Here is a 27972-nt window from a genome sequence, read left to right as displayed (position 1 = left end):
TGATATACAGCCCCCATGAGGGACTGTATATCATTGAGTACACCTGGAGAGCAATCGATACTCAAACTCATGTTTGTGCAAAAATTAATGCTACCATCTGTTGGTATATCAGTTTTTTTCACTTGTTTCGTCTGTGTGTGACATTGTAGCAAATAGACCCTGTAAATTTAAACCTTGTCTCATTTTGCTGAAGTAACAATTCAATGCAACATTGGACTACGAGGAACCTACCGCACGTGTAATGCGCTACTACAAGTTTGCTTGTTTTTTTAAAAGCAAACTTTAGTGTGTTATTGATAGCTTAAAACTTTTTAATTTATAACCGTGCTACAAGTTGTTTTAAAGCAAAGCCTTTTACATTGGACAAACCTCCTGCTAAGAATGTAGGCCAACGGTACACAAATTTATTTGGCTCACACTGATTCATGCATGATAATCAAAATATGTAGCTAACAAAAGTATTTTCAAAGATTCCTCTAATTGAAGGAAATATGTAAGCATCCCCTAAGCATCCCGTCTTATTTTTAGGGAAATACAAGCTACATCTGTATGCACTATAAAGTCGCTTTTGGAAACAAATATTCTACAAGAGTTGCCCACTTTCTGAATATACGTACATTCTTACACTTCGAATCATATTTTTTACAAATACGGGTGGTTATCTGTTGCTCACGATACTAAGTTGAGATCTGCAAACTTAAACTTTTAGCAGTTCCATTTAACTTCACTTTATAAATTTCTGATTTCATAAGTTACCTCGTCAACTCTCCGTGGGAATCCCAATTTCTTATGCTGACTCAGTTTATTTTGGCTAGGATCTTTTTCTGATCGAACTATTTACGAGTTTTGTCAATAATATTTATTTTTTTAAATGTTTCTAAAACTTAAAAAAAGCTAATTCAGTCTTAGCTTAGCAAAATATTGTATCTAAATTGATTCCTTGAACTGCCCATCATACTAACGTGTGACAATTGAGCAATGTGAAAAATTTAGCCGAAAAGTTTAAACAAAGGCTGTTACAGCACGGCCAGCAGGTTTTTTTATAAATATTGTCAGTTTTTTTGGTTTTGCTATAGTTTCCTTCCGTTCAACTTTGTTGCATGCAGCGAAACGGCGCCAATTTAAAAAAAATGACTGTAAACGAGCTGCTCTGATTGTCATTTTTATGTCACAATAGAAATAGGTGTTATCGAGTTTGGCAAATAGACATGATCGAGTTTTGCAATTATCTATGTAAAATAATGAAAGTTGCGAGCTGGAAATGTATTCTATTTTCAACTTCGCTAGGAATATACCGAAGTGTTATCTTTGCTGCTGGCATGGATGAGGTATCTGAAAGGCCTCAAACTGAAGATGCTGAAGCAAGCACTGATCAAAATCTTAGCCTTTCTGGCGAAAACAGAAAGGCTATGGCTGCTAGGATCGGGCTCAATGACAACAAAGCTGGAATGGAAGGGCTTGACAAGGAAAAGATCAACAAAATAATTTATGAGGCTAGCAAAGGTAGCCTAAACGCTATAGTCTCGAATGTACAGTTGCATTTGTTATGACTTGTTTAGACATTTTAAAAAGCATTTACAATATCATCCTAATACATTAATGGTGTTTAAGTGCCTATCACTTAGTAGGCTACAGATTGTTATAATTATTATTGATCACATTCTTTAGGGATATAGCGCATAGTTGTTTTTCCCTGAAATATCAATATGTTCTTAGATCACCAAACAATCTTTTTCTTCATACTTTTTTGACTCAAACCTTATTTGAGATTCGCGCACTCTGAAGCAAACCTGACTGTTGTAGGTTTGCTTATAATAGGACCACTGTCACATATAATAGGCCAGCTTCTAAATTGGCTAAACCGAAAAAGCACTAATCTGTTAGTATTGATTTCAAATGCCTCAAGAACAAATGAGATGACTAATGTTTCTGTGTTCTATAATCTTGAGGGCTCTATTGCTGTTCATCAATTTCATTATCTTTGCACATAAAATGCGATTTCCTGTAACAGCTTGACTCCTGAAAATCTCTCATTATCTTTTTCATTTGAATTCTGTCCACTCTTCTTCAATTTATTTGCTTATATATACTGACCTTGTTTTGACCTTTTATTGACCTTTTACTGACCTTGAAGCTTTAGTGTTTTTTCATATTGTTTTTACTGCACTCTCTGCTTGTTATTGGCACAAGGTGTTAGTGACAGACTCTAAATACTTCCAGTAGGCCCCAGACTTCAGCTTGAGCATCTTCAGCATTGTGTAGAAGAAATAATATGAAGTCGCACATGGTTTCATATTTTTTCTTCTATAACTTACCGCTAATGATTTGTAGAAAATACTCGAATTACCAATTTTACAAATTGCCTTGAATGCTCTCTCTTCGCTTTTCCTAGTCTAGCAGCTTAGGTTTATTTCTTTTCGTGGGTTACAACTTTTTTTGTTTTCTTCGGCAATGCTGCCAGCAAAACCTATGCGCCCTTTATTTTTTCTGGTACTGCCTACTCTGAATGCATATCACCACTGTTTAGCTTTTTTGCAAGTTGCTATTTGAGCTAGCTCAGCCCAGCAAGGATGTGAAACATGGTATAACATATTTTTTTTATTACACAGAAAGGGATTCAATGTTATAGACATATCTATTTTTATCTCCTTTGTAACAGTTGTGCTGGGCCTTTCATTACTAAAGCCTGTTGATATTATCCGTAGTTGTTGTATTCTGACATGATTTATTGTTTGTCTAATCTCAATATTACAGAGTTTGAATTTATGAAATTCAATTCTCAGTTTGAAACTCAGCGAACGTATAGAGCCGTTTGTATCAACAGTCGTGTAAATCTAGTTTAAACTTAACTAAATCTTGATTTGTATCAACTACATCACTGATTTCGGTTGATTATTGTTATTGTTGATTATTTATAGATTGTTTGCCAAATTCAAACCTCATATTTTATTGTGTTTGCTAAAAAATGTATGGGATTTTTATAATTTTGCTTTTGGACAATTTCATGCCTCTTCTTTCATCCTATTGGTTTGTGAATAGCCCAAACTGCTAACATTCTATCTAGGGCTATTTCTATCATTATTCTGTGCCAACTCATCTAGGGTCCAAGTTTTACCAAAATGAGTTGAAAAAAGACCAAGCGATACAAGAGAAAATAAATTCTCTCAAAGAAAAACTTGCTCAGGCTTCTGAAGCACAGCTGGCAGAGTGCCAAGCAAAGGTAAGAGATGTGCATTGTTGTTCTTTGTTAAGTTATGCATTCAAAAATCCGGATAGACTATACATATATATATATTTTTTTTTATTGAGGAAATGTGCGTCAAACCAGCTGTAATGTTTCATTTATGCTGCACTCCCACAATTCATCCAGAAGTAAAGATATCTCTGCTGCCATAACTTTAAAATAAAAATAGTTTTTACGCACCTGTATCGTTATTAACAAATCTGTTATTAAACGAATCAGAAAGGCAGCTTCCATCGAGCATGTAAAGAGGTGTGCCAGCAGAGGCTTTTGGAAAAGTACCTGGTAGGAATGAGTAAAATAATTTATTTGTGAATTATTCAACTGTATATTGAAACTGTATGAAACTGTATTAACTATTTGAAATTTACACTTAATTTTACTATAGCACGTTTAATAAATGAGAAATAGTAACACTATTACACCGTAAGGAATGGTAATATTGGAGTAGATTATGAGCATACACTTTGTAATGTTAAAAGTTTTACTGTGCGTGTTGTAATATAAATTTTATTTTGTGTTTTATTTATTTTCATTACTGCTGGCAGTAGGACTGCAACAATAAATTCTAAAGTACTCTACCTTAGTGACAGATGCTGCGTGTATGTTCGCTAGTATACCCTAGTCATCTTACTACCTCTGTTAGTCTTGTTAATACTCTAGTGTCTCTGACTGTTAGTTTTTCTCCTTTGAATTGCTCCGTCCTTTTTACTAACAAATGTTCACCTAATAACTGTTTTCTTATAAGAGAAAGGTATTTTAGACGCTATATGTCAAATTATGTATTTGATTTTATTGCTTAACTGTTACCCTTTTTTATGGTTGTTGTACAGCATAATTAGGAACAAAAGTTTTATTTGTACTGGGACTGTCGTCAATGGTGTAATGAAAAATATTTAAAAGAAAATTATTTCACCTAAAAAGTAAACTGCATCACATCTACTGCGATATAGTTGGAAAGCTCAGCAAACTGCAGCGCTTAAAATTCATAATCGTAAGTAGATGTATAAGTTGAACACCTATTTGAAATCACATTGGCATATGTTGGTAATTGCTGAAACCAATTTACTTGCTTGTCTCTCATTGGCTAATTCTGCTAGCAACTATCACCGTTTTTTTTAATTTGTAAGATTATAGAAAACCGGACATCATTATTAATCGACAATATTATCAATGCGCAAATATTAAAAGACATGGACATTGTTTTAAACTTATTTTTTCCATATCTCTTTTCTTGCTTTGTGTTCATCTAATAATCTACATGGACTTCATATGATTTTCATGTATATATGCCGTATGTAATCATGTATATATGCCATATGTAATCATGTCTATATGCCGTATGTAATCATGTATATATGCCGTATGTAATCATGTATATATGCCGTATGTAATCAGCTATAATGAAGTTTTTTGTATTACGGAGTTAATTTGTATCATTTTGGATGTATAATTTTAACCACTAACCACTTAGTAAAATTACTGGCTTGGATATTCGTTTGAGTGTTGGACCATGCTAAACATTGGTGCTTCAAAACATCAGCTGATAAAACCTTTCCCGTAACTGTTAAATGTTAATCAATTTATTAATCTTGCGCAGGCAGACAAGCGTTTGTCACTTCTCCACCAGCAGTATGACTTCACCCGCTACATTGTGCACATGGATATGGATGCCTTTTACGCTGCTGTTGAGATGAGAGACAATCCCAAATTGCGAGACGTTCCCATGGCTGTAGGAGATGAAGCCATGCTGGTAATTACTTATCGTGTCCGGTAATAGTTCAATGTTAGCAAGTTTATGGCATTACTCTGATGGAAATGGTAGTTTTATAAGGATAATCTAATATCTACAGAGTGCAGATACTCTAAGGACATGTATAGACTAGCTAGCCGGTTAAGAAGTTGGACTGATGCTCCAAAACATTAACTGTTTTGATGCCAGGCTGCTTTTTTTACTTGAATATTATCAAAAATTTGGTAAAACCTAATACTTCGCAATGGTGTATATAAGTTGTAATACATTTGGAACTACATGGGCTATGATAAAGATTTTGTTCCCAATTTATTCCAAGTAAACTTACATCGGCTTTTGCTTGTGCTGCAGGATAAACTTAGACACATTTTTGGTCCTTCCACGTACGATCGTGAGTAGCAACTTGATAACTGCTTCAAGTTAGAAGAGTTATCACTATTACTAAGGGCTATGTCGTTATTATTATTATTATTAAAAACTAAAAACAATCACTGTTACTAGTACTATTACTAATTGGATAATCATGAAAAGTCCATAGATTTAAAACAAATCCCAAGATCCACCTGCACAGACCGTACTACATTATACATGTGTGTAACGACGGGTATAGTTTTTCATCTGTGGATTTGTTTTGTCGATTGCAGTCAACATCCAACTATGTCGCTCGGCGCTATGGTGTACGGGCTGCTATGCCAGGCTTCATAGCCCGTAAACTTTGCCCACAGCTCATTCTTGTGCCAGGGAGCATGGCCAAGTACACGGCTGTCAGTCGAGTCATAAAAGCTATCCTCAGAGAATATGATCCTCATATGAGCCCCATGAGTCTGGATGAGGCATACATAGACTTCACCGAGCACATGAAGAGGAGGGAGGAGCTGGATGAGTCAGAGAGAACGCTGCCGGAATACAGCGATGACTCTTGCAGATGTGAGAGCACTGCTGTGGCAACAAGACAATCAACCAATCACTCAACAGTTAAGAGTATGTTAGAGAACAAACATAGCCTGCTGTTGTATGATTCATCCAGTTCCATCCATTCATCAGTTTTTTGGATTGTTTTGAAGATGAACTTAAACAACATTTTAGTAGATTTTATCAGAAAATATCGGCACTTTTCTATCATTTGCACTTGTTTTTGATGTTCGAGGTGATCTGACTGCTAAGATGTTTTAAGATAAACGTCGATAAAACTTCGTCGTGACCTAAACGGTGAGATTCAAGTGTGATTATGACGTCTTGCACTTGGCAAAGGTACAAACAGAATAGAGACACATATCGCTGCAACTTGAACACAATAGCTGACATCAATAACAAGAAAGACAGGCAGCAGTTCAACTACTAACGTCTTTTTGGCATGTATTTTTCTTCCGAAAGTTTTAACCGAGATCAATTGTTGTCAATTTTAATCTTGAAACATCCTGGCAGTCAGGTCACCTCGATCATCCAAAACAATCACAAATGACAAAAAAGTGCCGATACCTTTTGATAAAATCTACTAATATTTTGTGTAAGTTCATCATTAAAGCATAGTATACAGTTGATACACGCTCGGGCTTTGAGTTTTACAGATACACGCAATAGATATGGTAAAGATATTTTATATAACTTCTCTAATACAGATAGAGAATCGTTAGTGGTTGGAGCAGAAGACAAAACTGAAAAGAAATTAGGCACATCTCCTGCTCCATCTCCTGTACAACCTGCCGCAGACTGTCTAGGGTATGGCATGTTTATGTCCTTGCTCGTTCACAAATCTACAATAATAGTTTTGGAGATAAAATTTAAGTTTTTACAAATTAAAATAAAGTTTTTATAACTTAAACATAGAGCCCTTTTTTACGATGTTTGAAACTTGTTAGTTTGATTTCTTTATATTTACATTCTTGGAAAATGTTTCACATTATGAAAAGCTAAAGTAAGAGATTTTATTTTTTTCACATTTATTCCAATCAGTATCAATATTCATCAATGTTCATCAGTAATTTTACACTCCCTCATCTTTTAACTGTAAACATAGGAAGATACAGTTTGATGTTTCAAAAATTCCCAAAGTATGAATTTCAAAACCAGCTTTACTGTGAGTATGACTGCTCTGCCTGATTTCAATTGTTTAAAGCTTCAATTATCACCGTTTTAATTTTTCTATAGTTTACATTATCTACAGAAGCAATAGAAAATAAGGGGCAAGCATAGGAAAATTATTTTGTCTGTTTTGCTTTCCACATAGGACATACCGTATAAATAACGCGTGTGCATCTGACCTTTAAACTCTGATTCATTGTTGAATTGCAAGTGGTTGAGTAGGTATAAGAGAGGTAGCTAGCAGATTACCGCTTTTACCATATCTTGCTTCCTGAGACTCTGTCAATGATGGACCATCAGCTGACTAGTTCATTATTTAGCGATAGATAGTTTCGTCTGAAATGTTTTTTTCTGCAAAAGGGTTGTAATAATCTGCAAAAGGGAGTTACCTCCCTCACTATACAAAACTGTGTACCAACATACAGTGCTGTGCAAAATTATGAGACCCCTCCGATTTTGAGCTGTTTGCAGTTCTAAAGGGCTTCCAACCTCCAACTCACACTATTGTCAACAACGTATATATCAATGAATGCAGAGTTTTGTGTTTTATACAATAGTATGTAATAAATTTGTGTTAAACCGGCTATCTAAATCTAATTAACAGATTAGTGGCACCAGAATAATGTGAGACAAATCTAATTAAAGCTGAGTGTGATCAATTAAATTTAAAATATTAATTAATTTCCTATCATATTCTATTCAAATGTTTATGATATTACAATATAACAATAAAATATTAATTTACCAACCATTTAAGTTAATGTTGATACGGGTAATAACATGCCATTTGAAAAATACAAAGTGCGATATTTTGATTAGCTACAAATATTTGTATCTATATACAATGTACATAGTTGCACCTTATACCATTCTTTCGGCACAAAATTTTGAGTCTGTTGATATGCATATTGTAAGGACTAAATGGAAATTTGAGGTTGTAACAGTGATCAAAATAGAGACATTTTATGACTTTTGAAAACATTGAGGGAGGTGTCATAATTTTGCACAGCACTGTAACTACCACTGGGGAGGATAATTCCTAAGGCTCTTTGTTTACAAATATGAAACAGGAATAATGAGATAACATAACTCTTTAAATTTCTTTGTTTACAACATTTGTTAGTTTATTATAAAAGTCAGGGGTCAAAACTGAGTAAGTTTGCGCAATAACTTGCATTATACAGTTATGAGAGGGAACCAAAATGATGTCATCTCTCACTATAGTCCTGATCTCCTATTAAGCCGGTTCAACATTCTGTAGTTCCTCCCCTGTAATAAATTTAAACCATGTCTCTAAGGCTAAAGCTGTCATCCTTTACCAGCCTAATCAGCCATCGTTACTAGCCTCTACTTTAATGGATCGTGAATGTTGGCCTTTTGCTCACTTTTCAAACTTTCCTAATATCCAAGAGAAGCTGATGAACCTAAGTAAATCTGATCAGTCCTGCATAAACTTTCAATGTGCAAACCTGCAACTGCGTGTCATTCTCTTTGTAGAATTATGTTTATATTTAGAAAATAAAAGGCCATGCCAGTTAATAACCTTAGTAAGCTGTTTGATTGACTCAAAAACTCTTATAAAAGTGGTTACAGCAACATTACTTGCTATAACTATCGGTTGGTCCATAATTGTGTTGCTAAACTACTATAGATAGTAGAATATATAGTAGATTATATAGTACATTATATAGTAGAATATAAGATAGTCATCCTTAGATAGGAATTTGCGTTGTAGAATGGGTCTGTGCCCTCAGTGTAGTCTTCCATTCAACCCTCGCACCACAACATTTGGTCTGAGTATAGAAGAGGCTGTAAAAGAAATGAGACACAGGATTCATCTCAAAACCAAACTGACAGCTAGTGCAGGTAGCCATTGGCATTTGATCTAAGGCTAATTTTTCATCCCTAATGGTGCTTCAAAGGGATGAGTCATGGTTACATTAGCAGGCAATTTTAGCCAGCAACATCTCCTGCATTTTAATGTGAACATATTTCATATGTTCACATTAATCTCGCAATACCCAGACTGAAAATTAAGTAGAATATTCGATTCAATTTACATCAATTTGTGCCTATATTTTATAATATGCAAACAAAAATTGCATTTTAAATATTATTACACCAGTTTATATTATAATATTTTACTACACTATTATGGTGGGTTTAACAAGTTGCTTCAAATTCAGAGAAAACTAAATAAAAACAGCTCTAGGTCACAAAACCTGTTGTAAACCAATCAAATTTGATATCATTGTATAGCTAAAATATTACTCTTTTTGGTCTAAGGGAAAGTTTTTACTTAAATGCGTAATCGTGGTAGGGCAACTCCACCAAACTTGTTACATATACACATGTATGTTACAAGGGGTACTGTAGGGTTAACAATCTCAATCACAGTCTTACCTATTTTTAACACTCCCTGTTGTTATTGTTTTTAATTTTTCGTGTAATGCAAAGATCAACTTCATATTGTGTGGCATGACACTACTCATGCTAATATTGTGAAGCCTTTAATGTCAAGACAATAACCAAATGGATTGACTACGTCAGAGAAATAAACTGATTTTGATCGACGGCGGTTTCGAGTTGGCAGCGATTAACTGTTCATTTTTGAGCTTTTAAGAGCTTGTAATCACATTTCCACATATTTGGCACCTACAACGCAACAGAGTAAAACATGGTGAATATTTTGATACCAAATAACTGTAATGTGAATTTTGTTGCAATTCAACCTTTAATGCATACCAAAACAGCGGTGCTGACATGTCTTGTCTTGCTGCCTCGTTTTCTTAGTTAGCAAACAGTTGAACTTCTTTTGAGCCATAGCAACTAAGAGTGATGTCATTTTCATTCTATGATCTAACCAGATGGTCTGATAGGATCTGCTTATTTACCTCCCTGGATTTACTTACACGAAGTAACACAAACAGTAACACAAACAGTAACGCAAACAGTAACACAAGCAGTAACACAAACAGTAACACAAACAGTATCACAAACAGTAACACAAGCAGTAACACAAGCAGTATCACAAACAGTATCACAAACAGTATCACAAACAGTAACACAAGCAGTAACACAAACAGTAACACAAACAGTATCACAAACAGTAACACAAGCAGTAACACAAGCAGTAACACAAACAGTAACACAAACAGTATCACAAACAGTAACACAAGCAGTAACACAAGCAGTAACACAAACAGTAACACAAGCAGTATCACAAACAATATCACAAACAGTATCACAAACAGTAACACAAGCAGTAACACAAACAGTATCACAAACAGTAACACAAGCAGTAACACAAACAGTAACACAAGCAGTATCACAAACAGTATCACAAACAGTATCACAAACAGTAACACAAGCAGTAACACAAACAGTAACACAAACAGTATCACAAACAGTAACACAAGCAGTAACACAAGCAGTATCACAAACAGTAACACAACCAGTAACACAAGCAGTAACACAAACAGTAACACAAGCAGTATCACAAACAGTATCACAAACAGTATCACAAACATTAACACAAGCAGTAACACAAACAGTAACACAAACAGTATCACAAACAGTAACACAAGCAGTAACACAAGCAGTATCACAAGCAGTAACACAAGCAGTAACACAAGCAGTAACACAAACAGTAACACAAGCAGTATCACAAACAGTATCACAAACAGTATCACAAACATTAACACAAACAGTATCACAAACAGTAACACAAGCAGTAACACAAACAGTAACACAAACAGTATCACAAACAGTAACACAAACAGTAACACAAACAGTATCACAAACAGTAACACAAACAGTATCACAAACAGTAACACAAGCAGTAACACAAGCAGTAACACAAACAGTAACACAAACAGTATCACAAACAGTAACACAAGCAGTAACACAAGCAGTATCACAAACAGTATCACAAACAGTAACACAAGCAGTAACACAAGCAGTAACACAAACAGTAACACAAGCAGTATCACAAACAGTATCACAAACAGTATCACAAACAGTAACACAAGCAGTAACACAAACAGTAACACAAACAGTATCACAAACAGTAACACAAGCAGTAACACAAGCAGTAACACAAACAGTAACACAAACAGTATCACAAACAGTAACACAAGCAGTAACACAAGCAGTAACACAAACAGTAACACAAACAGTATTACAAACAGTAACACAAGCAGTAACACAAGCAGTATCACAAACAGTAACACAAGCAGTAACACAAGCAGTAACACAAACAGTAACACAAGCAGTATCACAAACAGTATCACAAACAGTATCACAAACAGTAACACAAGCAGTAACACAAACAGTAACACAAACAGTATCACAAACAGTAACACAAGCAGTAACACAAGCAGTAACACAAACAGTATCACAAACAGTAACACAAGCAGTAACACAAGCAGTAACACAAACAGTAACACAAACAGTAACACAAGCAGTATCACAAACAGTAACACAAACAGTAACACAAGCAGTAACACAAACAGTAACACAAACAGTATCACAAACAGTAACACAAGCAGTAACACAAGCAGTAACACAAACAGTAACACAAACAGTAACACAAGCAGTAACACAAGCAGTAACACAAACAGTAACACAAGCAGTAACACAAGCAGTAACACAAACAGTAACACAAACAGTATCACAAACAGTAACACAAGCAGTAACACAAGCAGTAACACAAACAGTAACACAAACAGTATTACAAACAGTAACACAAGCAGTAACACAAGCAGTATCACAAACAGTAACACAAGCAGTAACACAAGCAGTAACACAAACAGTATCACAAACAGTAACACAAGCAGTAACACAAGCAGTAACACAAACAGTAACACAAACAGTAACACAAGCAGTATCACAAACAGTAACACAAACAGTAACACAAGCAGTAACACAAACAGTAACACAAACAGTATCACAAACAGTAACACAAGCAGTAACACAAGCAGTAACACAAACAGTAACACAAACAGTAACACAAGCAGTAACACAAGCAGTAACACAAGCAGTAACACAAGCAGTAACACAAACAGTAACACAAACAGTAACACAAACAGTATCACAAACAGTAACACAAACAGTAACACAAACAGTAACACAAGCAGTAACACAAACAGTATCACAAATAGTAACACAAACAGTAACACAAGCAGTAACACAAACAGTAACACAAACAGTATCACAAACAGTAACACAAGCAGTAACACAAGCAGTAACACAAACAGTATCACAAACAGTAACACAAGCAGTAACACAAGCAGTAACACAAACAGTAACACAAACAGTAACACAAGCAGTATCACAAACAGTAACACAAACAGTAACACAAGCAGTAACACAAACAGTAACACAAACAGTATCACAAACAGTAACACAAGCAGTAACACAAGCAGTAACACAAACAGTAACACAAACAGTAACACAAGCAGTAACACAAACAGTAACACAAACAGTATCACAAACAGTAACACAAGCAGTAACACAAACAGTAACACAAGCAGTAACACAAACAGTAACACAAACAGTATCACAAACAGTAACACAAGCAGTAACACAAGCAGTATCACAAACAGTAACACAAACAGTAACACAAGCAGTAACACAAGCAGTAACACAAACAGTAACACAAGCAGTAACACAAGCAGTAACACAAACAGTAACACAAACAGTATCACAAACAGTAACACAAGCAGTAACACAAGCAGTAACACAAACAGTAACACAAACAGTATTACAAACAGTAACACAAGCAGTAACACAAGCAGTAACACAAGCAGTATCACAAGCAGTAACACAAGCAGTAACACAAGCAGTAACACAAACAGTATCACAAACAGTAACACAAGCAGTAACACAAGCAGTAACACAAACAGTAACACAAACAGTAACACAAGCAGTATCACAAACAGTAACACAAACAGTAACACAAGCAGTAACACAAACAGTAACACAATCAGTATCACAAACAGTAACACAAGCAGTAACACAAGCAGTAACACAAACAGTAACACAAACAGTAACACAAGCAGTAACACAAGCAGTAACACAAGCAGTAACACAAGCAGTAACACAAACAGTAACACAAACAGTATCACAAACAGTAACACAAACAGTAACACAAGCAGTAACACAAACAGTAACACAAACAGTATCACAAGCAGTAACACAAGCAGTAACACAAACAGTAACACAAACAGTATCACAAACAGTAACACAAACAGTAACACAAGCAGTAACACAAACAGTATCACAAACAGTAACACAAGCAGTAACACAAGCAGTAACACAAACAGTAACACAAACAGTATCACAAACAGTAACACAAGCAGTAACACAAGCAGTATCACAAACAGTATCACAAACAGTAACACAAGCAGTAACACAAGCAGTAACACAAACAGTAACACAAGCAGTATCACAAACAGTATCACAAACAGTATCACAAACAGTAACACAAGCAGTAACACAAACAGTAACACAAACAGTATCACAAACAGTAACACAAGCAGTAACACAAGCAGTAACACAAACAGTAACACAAACAGTATCACAAACAGTAACACAAGCAGTAACACAAGCAGTAACACAAACAGTAACACAAACAGTATTACAAACAGTAACACAAGCAGTAACACAAGCAGTATCACAAACAGTAACACAAGCAGTAACACAAGCAGTAACACAAACAGTAACACAAGCAGTATCACAAACAGTATCACAAACAGTATCACAAACAGTAACACAAGCAGTAACACAAACAGTAACACAAACAGTATCACAAACAGTAACACAAGCAGTAACACAAGCAGTAACACAAACAGTAACACAAACAGTATCACAAACAGTAACACAAGCAGTAACACAAACAGTAACACAAACAGTATTACAAACAGTAACACAAGCAGTAACACAAGCAGTATCACAAACAGTAACACAAGCAGTAACACAAGCAGTAACACAAACAGTATCACAAACAGTAACACAAGCAGTAACACAAGCAGTAACACAAACAGTAACACAAACAGTAACACAAGCAGTATCACAAACAGTAACACAAACAGTAACACAAGCAGTAACACAAACAGTAACACAAACAGTATCACAAACAGTAACACAAGCAGTAACACAAACAGTAACACAAACAGTAACACAAGCAGTAACACAAGCAGTAACACAAACAGTAACACAAGCAGTAACACAAGCAGTAACACAAACAGTAACACAAACAGTATCACAAACAGTAACACAAGCAGTAACACAAGCAGTAACACAAACAGTAACACAAACAGTATTACAAACAGTAACACAAGCAGTAACACAAGCAGTATCACAAACAGTAACACAAGCAGTAACACAAGCAGTAACACAAACAGTATCACAAACAGTAACACAAGCAGTAACACAAGCAGTAACACAAACAGTAACACAAACAGTAACACAAGCAGTATCACAAACAGTAACACAAACAGTAACACAAGCAGTAACACAAACAGTAACACAAACAGTATCACAAACAGTAACACAAGCAGTAACACAAGCAGTAACACAAACAGTAACACAAACAGTAACACAAGCAGTAACACAAGCAGTAACACAAGCAGTAACACAAGCAGTAACACAAACAGTAACACAAACAGTAACACAAACAGTATCACAAACAGTAACACAAACAGTAACACAAACAGTAACACAAGCAGTAACACAAGCAGTAACACAAGCAGTAACACAAACAGTAACACAAACAGTATTACAAACAGTAACACAAGCAGTAACACAAGCAGTATCACAAACAGTAACACAAGCAGTAACACAAGCAGTAACACAAACAGTATCACAAACAGTAACACAAGCAGTAACACAAGCAGTAACACAAACAGTAACACAAACAGTAACACAAGCAGTATCACAAACAGTAACACAAACAGTAACACAAGCAGTAACACAAACAGTAACACAATCAGTAACACAAGCAGTAACACAAGCAGTAACACAAGCAGTAACACAAACAGTAACACAAACAGTATCACAAACAGTAACACAAACAGTAACACAAGCAGTAACACAAACAGTAACACAAACAGTATCACAAGCAGTAACACAAGCAGTAACACAAACAGTAACACAAACAGTAACACAAACAGTATCACAAACAGTAACACAAGCAGTAACACAAGCAGTAACACAAACAGTATCACAAACAGTAACACAAGCAGTAACACAAGCAGTAACACAAACAGTAACACAAACAGTAACACAAGCAGTATCACAAACAGTAACACAAACAGTAACACAAGCAGTAACACAAACAGTAACACAAACAGTATCACAAACAGTAACACAAGCAGTAACACAAGCAGTAACACAAACAGTAACACAAACAGTAACACAAGCAGTAACACAAACAGTAACACAAACAGTATCACAAACAGTAACACAAGCAGTAACACAAACAGTAACACAAGCAGTAACACAAACAGTAACACAAACAGTATCACAAACAGTAACACAAGCAGTAACACAAGCAGTATCACAAACAGTAACACAAACAGTAACACAAGCAGTAACACAAGCAGTAACACAAACAGTAACACAAGCAGTAACACAAGCAGTAACACAAACAGTAACACAAACAGTATCACAAACAGTAACACAAGCAGTAACACAAACAGTAACACAAACAGTATTACAAACAGTAACACAAGCAGTAACACAAGCAGTATCACAAACAGTAACACAAGCAGTAACACAAACAGTAACACAAACAGTATCACAAACAGTAACACAAGCAGTAACACAAGCAGTAACACAAACAGTAACACAAACAGTAACACAAACAGTAACACAAGCAGTATCACAAACAGTAACACAAACAGTAACACAAGCAGTAACACAAACAGTAACACAATCAGTATCACAAACAGTAACACAAGCAGTAACACAAGCAGTAACACAAACAGTAACACAAACAGTAACACAAGCAGTAACACAAGCAGTAACACTAGCAGTAACACAAGCAGTAACACAAACAGTAACACAAACAGTAACACAAACAGTATCACAAACAGTAACACAAACAGTAACACAAGCAGTAACACAAACAGTAACACAAACAGTAACACAAACAGTAACACAAGCAGTAACACAAACAGTAACACAAACAGTATTACAAACAGTAACACAAGCAGTAACACAAGCAGTATCACAAACAGTAACACAAGCAGTAACACAAACAGTAACACAAACAGTATCACAAACAGTAACACAAGCAGTAACACAAGCAGTAACACAAACAGTAACACAAACAGTAACACAAACAGTAACACAAGCAGTATCACAAACAGTAACACAAACAGTAACACAAGCAGTAACACAAACAGTAACACAATCAGTATCACAAACAGTAACACAAGCAGTAACACAAGCAGTAACACAAACAGTAACACAAACAGTAACACAAGCAGTAACACAAGCAGTAACACTAGCAGTAACACAAGCAGTAACACAAACAGTAACACAAACAGTAACACAAACAGTATCACAAACAGTAACACAAACAGTAACACAAGCAGTAACACAAACAGTAACACAAACAGTATCACAAGCAGTAACACAAGCAGTAACACAAGCAGTAACACAAACAGTAACACAAACAGTATCACAAACAGTAACACAAACAGTAACACAAGCAGTAACACAAACAGTATCACAAACAGTAACACAAGCAGTAACACAAGCAGTAACACAAGCAGTAACACAAGCAGTATCACAAACAGTATCACAAACAGTATCACAAACAGTATCACAAACAGTAACACAAGCAGTAACACAAACAGTAACACAAACAGTAACACAAACAGTATCACAAACAGTAACACAAACAGTAACACAAGCAGTAACACAAACAGTAACACAAGCAGTAACACAAGCAGTATCACAAACAGTAGCACAAGCAGTAACACAAGCAGTAACACAAACAGTAACACAAACAGTATCACAAACAGTAACACAAACAGTATCACAAACAGTAACACAAACAGTAACACAAACAGTAACACAAACAGACTCCCAAAGATGAACTTGCACAACATCTTCACTATATTTTATTAAAAAGCATCAATATTTTTCTATCATTTGCGATTGTTTTTTATGGGTGAGGTGATATGATTGTTAGGATGTTTCAAGATTAAAACTGACAAAACTTCATCGGGATCAAAACGCTCAAGTGAAAGTGCGATAGCGAAGTCTAAAATTGCAGAGACTGACAGAATAGAGACGTGTAGCCCTTTAACTTGAACGCAATAGTAGATATCAACTATCACAATGACGAGAACTAGTGACATCTTATCGCATGTGTTTTTCTTCTACGTGTTTTAATTGTGATCAAGTTTTGTCGATTTTAATCTTAAACATCCTGAAAATCAGATCACCTCAAACATCAAAAACAACCGCAAATGATAGAAAAGTACAGATACTTTCTGATAAAATTACTAAAGTTTTGAGTAACTTTATCTTTAACTCATTTTTAACTAACAAACCCCAGCGTAGACCGAGATTGTGCTGTTGCAAACATTGGATCAGTGGCACACTCAGTACTACCTTCTGTAGTATCCAACACAAATGTTGGTTGCTATAGAAACAGTGGTTGCTAATGGTTGCAAAAGCCATAGGTGAATGCAATACTTTTAACTGCGCATTCTTGCTAGCAGAAGGGCGCAAACTGTGGTTTCTACCTGTATAAAAATCTTTGTGTAATAGCTTTTTGTAATATATTCTCTAATGTATAGAAGCCGACTGCTGGTATTCCCGAACAAGCGCTGTTTAGCAATCACATGATTTTATTTTATGAACATGTACATGGTTATTGCTGTTCATGGAGTGTTTGGGTCTGAACCATAATGCCTATGTCTATAGGTATTGCACCAAACAGCCTACTTGCTAAGATATGCTCTGACAGGAACAAACCAAATGGTCAGTTCCTGCTGCCATTTGATGTCGAACATGTGCAGGAGTTTGTCAAAGACTTGCCTATACGAAAGGTGAGATAAGGTCAACACTGCTCGTTTCTTCGCTTTCTCTCTTTTTGTCACAGCTCTGTTCTCTCTATACCCAAGGGTAGTACATTTAGGGAGCTGTGACCAGAGCTGGCAGCCCTGTACATTTGTGTAATAACTATGTATTCAATTATTCTTAGATGTGCAAAGGTGGTTGGGTGGTGCAGATGGTAGAACTCTTGGCCGGTGAGCCTAATATCTGGGTTCGATTTCTATGCGATGCACCCTTTTTTCCTAACGCTTTTACCACAGCTTTGAACGGACATGGCTCTTATTATAGTAAAGATTAATGTTTAATTTTATTAATATATTTTGGAATATAAAGCTATCAGCTGTACTACTTGGCGTTGCCCAGGTATAAAAAAAGCAACTGTAAAGGTTTTCAAACTTTGCCAAACAACTGTAACTTTCAAACTTCATATCATGAGGATAATTTTATGTGCAGGTGAAATAAATTAGTAAACAACATAAAGCAACTATAAAAAGGTTTAAATGTAAATGTGAAATGATTAGCAAGTAATAGCTAAATTAAGTCTGTTTTACTACGATTACAATAAAATATGATTTGGTAATGATATAGTTAATACGAACTGAGAAAACAAAATATAAATCCAGAATATGTTGAATTAATAATAACAATTCTTGCATAGATGTGTGAATGTATAAAATAGATTATTGTTCCACCAGAAGCTATCCATCAAAACTTTGAATAAGACTATACTGGGACCTCTTGATACTGGTACAAATGTAAGGATGAGATATTGTACTGTCTTTGTCTGACCGAACGGGGAGAGAATGTCGAGGCTCTTCCCACAGAGATAATACGATTGTCCGCTTGAAAAGAATTGGCCTTGACTGCGATATAGTAATTGAACCTTGCGCAAAACCGAAAATATAAGTTCAAGAAAAGACAAAAAAGCATCGTGTTACATAAAGTTAATGGAATTCATAGAATTTCAAGTAATACATCAATTAGCGTGTGCATACACTACATGGTATATGATAACATCATATATCTTTATATAGCTCAGCGGCAGGGCGTGCGGATTCAAAACTTGCGGTTGTAATCTCTGAGTTCAAATCCATCAGAATTCAAAATTTAATTCTAAAATTTTAATAACTATAGCTGGACATACACAGACACGCATATGCACAAATATTTAGAAATATATATATATTCAGTGAAACACGGATAACTCAAACTTCAAGGGACCGAGCAAAAGTGTTCGAGTTATTAGAGCGTTCAAGTTATCAGGACAGTCATAAGTGCACGTATTTATCAGTAGATGCATGTACATATACGAACTATATATAAATCAAAAGCATAGATTGCTTGTTGCAAGTTAAAGGGTCTCTCGTGTGAGGTTTTAAATATTTTTAATCAGAAAGTATAGATATTTTTCTATCACTTGAGATTTGTTTGTTGCTTTAGGTGATGTGACTGCCAGGACATTCTCAGATTAAAATTGGCAAAACTTGATCGCGATTAAAACGCTCAGCAAAAATACATACGTATTTTTCTACCGAGCGTTTTAACCAAGATCAATTTTGCAGTAAGTCAGTTATTACAAAACTGCTTTACTATTAAAAACACATTATCAATTTTGCCGATATTACTTTAAAGTTATCCAAATTTTACCTCGCTTTTCTTGCTTTCGGAGGGCTTATCGCTAAGCGGATGTTTGGTAAAATTTGATTTTTGCAAACCTTTAGAAAAGTCGTTAATGAAAATATTTGCCGATGTTGGTAATAACGAGGTCTAAGAACTACTAAAAGTCGATGTTTATCTCTATGGCTTGGAATAAAGTGATATTCTAAAGCGATAGTAACAACCGTCTCGGTAGCCGTTTGGCAAAAAAATGTTCGAGTTAACGGAGTTTCGGTCCAGTCATCTAAAGCCATTTATCATTGCGTGGGAACGGACCAAGCAAATCCATTCGAGTTAACCATGTGTTTGATATATGCGAGGGCGATTTATCCGAGTTTCACTGTATATACTAGCTGTTCCACCCGGCGTTGCCCGGGTAATAGAAGAGTCTTTGGACAGAAAATAGATTTGTATTTAACATATAACAATATTTGCCATTCTAACTTTCAAACCCCATATCATGAGAAAAGTGTATTTTCGTATAAACAATGAGAAGTAGTGAGAGTTGCTCGCTATTACCCAGTTGATAATGTGAGCGAACAGCTTCTCGTGATGTTATGCTATGACCCGCAACATACGCAAAGCGGTTAGGTATTTGCTCTCATATAATGACTTATATCGGCAAGCTAGCAATTCGATTTCTGTAGTCTAGAGGGTAAGGCGTCAGACTAACAAACGGCGGGGTCTGAGGTCGAATTTTCTTTGGAACGGATTATTTATTCCAAGATTTTAAGATCTATAGCCGGACAATCAATCCTACAAATACACATACAACAAACTTTGAGAAATATAGAAAAAGCATGGAATATAACATTAAGAAGCACATGCTATCAGTATTTTCAAGCTCCGAATTGTTCTGGCTAATGTGCTTGCATTATCATAAAACAACACCTTGTCGACAGGCAAGCCATTACATTCCTCATGAGCAGCAGCCTTTATTACCTCCTTTAGAAAAATTTTGATTCACATTTTTGCTGATTAATTTTTATAATCTGAAGTTCTGGTATAGCTAGCAACTTTTAGTTGGTCTCATAGCATGTGGGTGTGCTGCCATGCATAATTTCTTATTGCTATGCACATTTTAAAGTGGTGAGCAGGTTCTTGAATAAACTTGTTGCAGATACCAGGAATAGGAAAAGTCTCTGAGAAACAACTGCTGGCGTTTGATATTTCGACATGCAAAGACTTTCACAAACACAGAGACATTTTGTACTTCCTGTTCTCCGAAGGAAGCTTTGAGTACTTCATGTCAGTATACATGGGTCTTGGATCTAACAATGTCGTAAGGTATTTATCAATCAGCTTTCATGTGTTATATATTTGAACATTAAAGGTTTGTTCCCACTACATTGCCGTATGTCGGTATTAATCCCGCAACTTTTCGGTGAACGTCTGTGATAACAACGTATAATCTATTACAAACCCATCCACATTCACATCTGCGAATAGTCCACCACATAGCGTTTTTATTATACAATGCGGTTGTGGAAACGATGAAATACTAGTCCTGCACCAAATGTCATGAATTAAAACATAGATCAAGCAATCCGTGACAGCCAACCACCATCGCTAAAGTGGTGCACATGAAACAGACTGCCGCGAACTATCAAGAAAGTTTGACAGCTGCAGTCTTTCCTGGTGTATCCACATTGTCTCAACGATGCCATCAGCTTACGGCGTGGCTAGTTGACTAAAAATCCCCGTGGGGACAGCACTGACATACGACGATATAGTATGAACCAGCCATCAGGCCCTGGCTCATCGTACACAGGAAACCAATTCTATCTTGTTACATAAGACTATAGGTGATTGGTTTATATATTTTTACTAGGCGTAGTTTACGTTCAGTTGAGCAAATCTTTGCTGTCTCAGAGTGTTTGTTCCAACCATCTGTTGTGAAAACTCGTTTTATTACAATGTAGTAAGTGGATCCTGATGTCAACTTTTCATTCACAAAAACATCTGTGGGTTCACAAAACTTGCTACCGAATTTCCAATTACTGGGAGTTCTACAATTATAACCAGTATGCAGCAGTGCGAATGTTTATTACTTAACACTTGTAATATCCATTAGTAATATGTACCAGTCATATGTTTTAGTTATACGTACCAGTTGTATGACTGGTTATATGTACTAGTTATACATACTAGTTATACATACTGGTTATATGTACTAGTTATACGTACCAGCTATACGTACTAGTTATACGTACTAGTTATATGTATCAGTTATACAAACCAGTTATACGTACTAGTTATATGTAGGCCTACTAGTTATACGTACCAATTATACGTACCAGTTATATGTACTAGTTATATGTACTAGCTATACGTACTAGTTATATATACTGGTTATACATACTAGTTATATGTACTAGTTATACGTGCCAGTTATACGTACCAGTTATACGTACTAGTCATACACACCAGTTATAAGGGCTACTTATACGTACTATTTATACGTGTTAGTTATACATACTAGTTATATGTACTAGTTATACGTACTAGTTATACGTACTAGTTATACGTACCAGTTATACGTATCAGTTATACATACTAGTATAACTGGTACGTCTAACTATCAGTTATACCAGTTATACTAGTATGTATAACTGGTACGTATAACTAGTACATATAACTAGTACATATAACTAGTACGTATAACTAGTACGTATAACCAGTACGTATAACTAGTACGTTTAACTAGTACGTATAACTGGTACGTATAACTAGTACGTATAACTGGTATGTATAACTAGTTTGTATAACTAGTACGTATAACTGGTGCGTATAACTGATACATATAACTAGTACATATAACTAGTACTTATAACTAGAGTGTATAACTAGTGTGTATAACTAGTACGTATAACTGGTACGTATAACTAGTACATATAACTAGCACGTATAACTAGTACATATAACCAGTACATATAACTGGTACATATAACTGATACATATAACTAGTATGTATAACTAGTACGGATAACTAGTACGTATAACTAGTATGTATAACTGGTACGTATAACTAGTGTGTATAACCATTACATATAACTAGTACGTATAACTAGTACGTATAACTAGTATGTATAACTAGTACGTATAACTGGTATGTATAACTAGTACGTATAACTACAACATATAACTAGTATGTATAACTAGTACGTATAACTGGTGCGTATAACTGATACATATAACTAGTACGTATAACTAGTTCTTATAACTAGAATGTATAAATAGTGTGTATAACTAGTACGTATAACTGGTACGTATAACTAGTACATATAACTAGCACGTATAACTAGTACATATAACCAGTACGTATAACTGGTACATATAACTGGTACATATAACTAGTATGTATAACTAGTACGTATAACTAGTACATATAACCAGTATGTATAACTGGTACGTATAACTAGTGTGTATAACCAGTACATATAACTAGTACGTATAACTATTACGTATAACTAGTGTGTATGACTAGTACGTATAACTACAGCATATAACTAGTATGTATAACTAGTACGTATAACTAGTACATATAACCCGTATGTATAAATGGTACGTATAACTAGTGTGTATAACCAGTACATATAACTAGTACGTATAACTAGTACGTATAACTAGTGTGTATAACCAGTACATATAACTAGTACGTATAACTAGTACGTATAACTGGTACGTATAACTACAACATATGACTAGTATGTATAACTACAACATATAACTAGTATGTATAACTAGTTCGTATAACTAATGGATATCACAAGAATAACGTAACAAACATTCGCACCGCTGCATACCGGTTGTAATTGCAGAACTCCCAGTAATCTGAAATTCTTAATTATTTTCTTACGCCCTATGTACTAGTTATATTCACTAAACCTACTAGCTCTACCATTCTGGCCTGTTAAATTCATAGCAACGAGTTTTCATACCTGTTAGATAGCCTCAGAATTGTATGAATTGATGTATTATTCAGCTGCATTTTATTGTTATTAAGTGTGAGTTAGGAGTAGTTGCTGTGTCACTCGCAGTAGAAGCTTAGGTAATGGGATACCATATGATTGTAGAAGTGACGAGGGACCAAAGAGCAAGAGTGTGGAAAGGTTAGCATTAACAACATAGTATTTGGCATCCGCTTCAACTCCTTTTTACAATGTTTGCCAACTCATATTCTCCTGATACTTATGTGGCTTTATAAATTCTACATTTGGAAATATTTTTTGTTGAAAGATGCCATTATGAAACCTGTTGCTGACAGTTTCATGTTAATATATGGTTATATTAGCTGTGCCTTCCGGCGTTGCCCGGGTATTAAAAATCAGCTTATAAATAATAAGAAGTGATGAGATTTGCTTACCACTTGCTGGCAGGCAACTCTCCAGCAAGTTACAGGCCATTGCCAAGTGGCCTGGCACATTGCCAACGGAAAATTCCACTAACGTAGTTAGTAAGCTTCAAATGCCGGTAGACAATGACATTGTGTCAGCATTGTTGCCCAGCTAGGCTATTCTAATAATAGCTATAGCCGGAATGCTGACAGACATACGACACACGGACATGCTTTGAGAAATATAGATATGTTCATATGCAAGTATATATGTTTACATATGGTATGTTTAAATATGGTTATTTATGGTGTATTTGTGATATTTTATACTTTAGAACATTTAGGAACATTAGTGACCCCAATGAGCTCTTCAACATGTGTTATGATTTATCCTTGGAGCTTTCTGAAGATCTCCAGTCAGCTGGTAACCTAATGGTAAGTGTAAAGTGACCTGTTTTGACTCTTACCTACTTGTTCTTTATTCACTGATCTCCAGTCTGCTCATAATGCCGCACGATTTAGTTGCTTTAATTTGAAAAAATTGTTGTGATTCTTCTTTTTTACCTTTACTATCGCTCAGTCCAGTATTTTTGATCATTGATTTTAAAAATAAAAAGGGTTTGAAATACTATTAAAGAATAGAGAAAGCATAATATTATTATGCTTTATTAGTTATCTTGAGGTGTTGACTGATGTTCTAAAAAAAGAATCAATGAGATTGACCCCCTAGAAGCTGAGATATAGACAGCCAAACACAGGTCTACCTAATAAAGAATCAGAGGAAAACCCTTCGAAAATCCCGAAAACTATGACGTATAAAATCGACTTAATGGTCATGTGCCGGAGTTGCGCACCCTTACCGCCGTTACTTATAATGATTGTTTTGGCTACGAGATGTGAAACGCTTCTCGCGATAGTAAATAATTTACATACTAGCTCTGGTTTCTCAGGAAAATCATCCAAACATTGTGTGGTAAAGGCATTTGCCCACAACCACTCGCCATGATTTTTTAAAGCAGAAGAGCAGATTTTGACTATTGTGCTTCAAATTTTAACTCGATCTCCACGGATTTGCTCCGAAGATCATCTGTTCAACGAACGGCGCGTGTATAGTCTATATGCGATATCCGCGATTGCAGTTTGTTTAGAATACGAAATAGGAATGGGACTTTTTGTTCCTTCATCATTTTTCTACTGTGTATCTACTGCAGCATTCAGTTGATTTTCATGATTATCGTCACTATTAACAGACTGGAAGTTCACTACAGCCATAATCTTAAAAAGACTAACTTGACCGTGCTGCTCTTGCTATAAGAAAAGAAAACGATAACTTTTGCTTTGATTTTTCTATTGATCTATTATCTTATCTATGATTATTTTTTATGATTTATATAATATTCATAATGCATATTATACAAAATAATAATATAACTGCATATAAAATAAATGATGTAACTAATATAATTTGTAGAAAATTCCAAATGATAACCGAGATTGATGATTGATTTAATTGATTCTATTTATTAGCTTTAGTTAAAAAATCTGAACAACGCTAAAGATGAGTCTGAATAGGGAAGCTAAGTAGGAGAACAACAAAACTGAGCTGAACTAGCAAGATAGCGAAATGTTGCGAAATAATAGATGCGTGTAATTATTTTATGCTAAAACTAATCTACACGTCAGAGGGACTGGTTCGGAATTCTAGGAGCGATGATTGTTAGGACCAATTTGATTGTTCTATACTTCCAGGGATTAAACCAATTAAAACGCCGTGATTGTTATAGGAGAGCGCATTAGTTGGCTTAATTGACCAATGACACACAAGTCGATTTCATACGTCATATATTGATGATTACCAAAACACTTTTGTTTTTGGTAGACCTGTGTTTGGCTGGCTATATCTCAGCTTCTGGTTGGTCAATCTCCTTGATTCTTTTTTTAGAACATCAGTCAACACCTCAAGATGAATAATAAAGCATAATAATATTATGCTTTCTCTATTCTTTAAGTACTATTCGAACGCCACACAATCCAACCATGTAAACGAGAACTGCTTATATACGTGCTGATTTATAAAGCAGGAATGTTTTAAGAAATTTTGGTCATCGTATTTTAAAAATTACTTCAATTGCCCAGGCTAGTACTTCATCAATTTTATTCTCGCATTTTGAAAAATTGGTATGTTTAGGTGATCAAAAGTCATGATTTGACTATAGTGGCATATAATATCGTTTTCTTTGTATCATGCCATTCAGCATGTGCATGTATTGTTATTACACAATGTTACACATTGTTGATTCATATAAATTATATGAAGTGCTTTGGAAAAGACTAAAAAATGCATCTCATTTTTCAATTTTGAGCTATACCAAAAAATTTAGCTCATGACTGAGCACCACTGTCATAGATCTTGTCTGGCTTTATCAGGGACGAACTGTTACTCTGAAGATCAAACTCGCCTCTTTTGAATTGAAGACCAGATCTCAGTCACTCGCGTCAGTCACAAATGATGGAGATCAAATCAACAGGGCTGCCTGCTCTTTGCTCAGGACAGAAATTAAGGCAGCTCATCCTAAGCCGCTAGTGCTGAGGCTCATGGGTAATTGAAATAACCTGCTGGTTGGATGCGTTTTCAGTTCAATAGTATTCCTACTGACAGCTTCGTTTCAACTTTAGAATTTCACAGCGTTTTGTGTTTGACTTGCGCTTGTGTATAAGTTATATGCATTGCTACGAACCATACATTTATGACAATTATGAAAGTGTCTTGATGTTGATTTTCTACCGTTTCTTGCAGGCGTCCGAATGTCAAACTTTTCATCAGATTCTGCGAAGCAAAAGAAGTTAACCGTTACAAAGGTTGATCCTAATTCTCAATCATTTTTTGAATCCATTGACCGCAGCAGCAAAATAAAAACTGGAAAGAGCAGCCAGTCCTCATTGGGCTTGCTGGCCTATATGGCAGACTACAAGCCTTCTTCGTTGCAATGCAACTCTAAATCTAGCTGCTCGAATCATAAAGCTCCTCCAGATAGTCTTGACAGGTTTGCTTTGAAAAGAAAGGACATTTGGGAAAACAAACTCGGAATTTCACCTAGGAAAGTTTTACAGGCTGGTAGCGCAGGGGAGGTGACTGTATGCAGCTTAATAGACAGTGATTCGGCAGGAGATAATTTTGACATGACATGTGGTAAATACCCTCTTTCTTCTACTCCTCGGCGATCTAAAAATGTCATGAAATCTGCCGACACTGATCCATCAAACTCTACTCGGGCGATTAGCAAAACGCGTAACAGAAACGTCGCAGCAAAATTGCCCGTTCCATCTGGTAAAATTCATGCCAAAGAAACCAACAAAACTGTTGCCAGCTATTTTACGGGTACCAAATCAGTATGGGATGATGTCCAACAGTCGAGCGATGAAGATATCGTTTATATATCTGGTGGAAGGCCAGTCGATGTTCAGAGAAACGGTAAGAAAAACAAACGTAAAGCAGTCACTTCAAGAGAAAAGCTAAAAAAGAAAAATGGTTCCCAGCAATTATTGGTGTTAGAAGCAAACAGACAAACCAGGAGAAAGAATACCAGAACGATAGTTGACCGTGACATCATAACTCTAGACTCAGATTGAACATACCTCCTGATTTCTTAATATGTGTTCACTTTATTTTATTGAATTATATTTTAGAAAACATGCTATTTTTTATTTTATTTATATCAATAGATAGATTTTTATATATTTAGCCAAGCGCCTGTTTTAGCACTATATTGTTGCAAATGTTCATGTTATTATGTTTTTGCTTTATTCTACTCAATGAAATCTCGCCTA

At 35.4% G+C, this 27972-nt stretch overlaps 2 protein-coding genes across 2 annotated transcripts in view; one reads left to right on the top strand and one right to left on the bottom strand.

Annotated features, from left to right (window-relative positions):
- The window catches only part of LOC137405935 (uncharacterized), a 488140-nt gene that overhangs the window by 441754 nt on the left and 18414 nt on the right, over positions 1-27972 (bottom strand). The window lies entirely within an intron of this gene.
- Positions 1382-27972, top strand: LOC137405790 (DNA polymerase kappa-like). Its single transcript, XM_068092193.1, has 12 exons — positions 1382-1503; positions 3102-3220; positions 4842-4994; positions 5639-5975; positions 6614-6713; positions 8812-8942; positions 18021-18145; positions 20929-21095; positions 23885-23920; positions 24480-24579; positions 26572-26743; positions 26942-27972. The coding sequence occupies exons 1-12, from the start codon at positions 1410-1412 to the stop codon at positions 27772-27774; spliced, it is 2367 nt and encodes a 788-aa protein (XP_067948294.1). The 5' UTR covers positions 1382-1409; the 3' UTR covers positions 27775-27972.

This window comes from Watersipora subatra, chromosome 10 (genome assembly GCF_963576615.1).
Source record: "Watersipora subatra chromosome 10, tzWatSuba1.1, whole genome shotgun sequence".
NCBI classification, from domain to species: Eukaryota; Metazoa; Bryozoa; class Gymnolaemata; order Cheilostomatida; family Watersiporidae; genus Watersipora; species Watersipora subatra.
Note: the sequence above shows the minus strand (reverse complement) of the source record. Positions and strands in the feature narration are given on the sequence as shown.

Excerpts from the sequence above, each read along its gene's own strand:
- LOC137405790 (XM_068092193.1), top strand. The coding sequence starts at position 1,410 with ATGGCTGCTAGGATCGGGCTCAATGACAACAAAGCTGGAATGGAAGGG. Across the intron at positions 21,096-23,884 it reads GGATCTAACAATGTCGTAAG|AAGTGACGAGGGACCAAAGA; the intron begins GTATTTATCAAT and ends ATATGATTGTAG. Across the intron at positions 23,921-24,479 it reads AAGAGCAAGAGTGTGGAAAG|AACATTTAGGAACATTAGTG; the intron begins GTTAGCATTAAC and ends TTTATACTTTAG.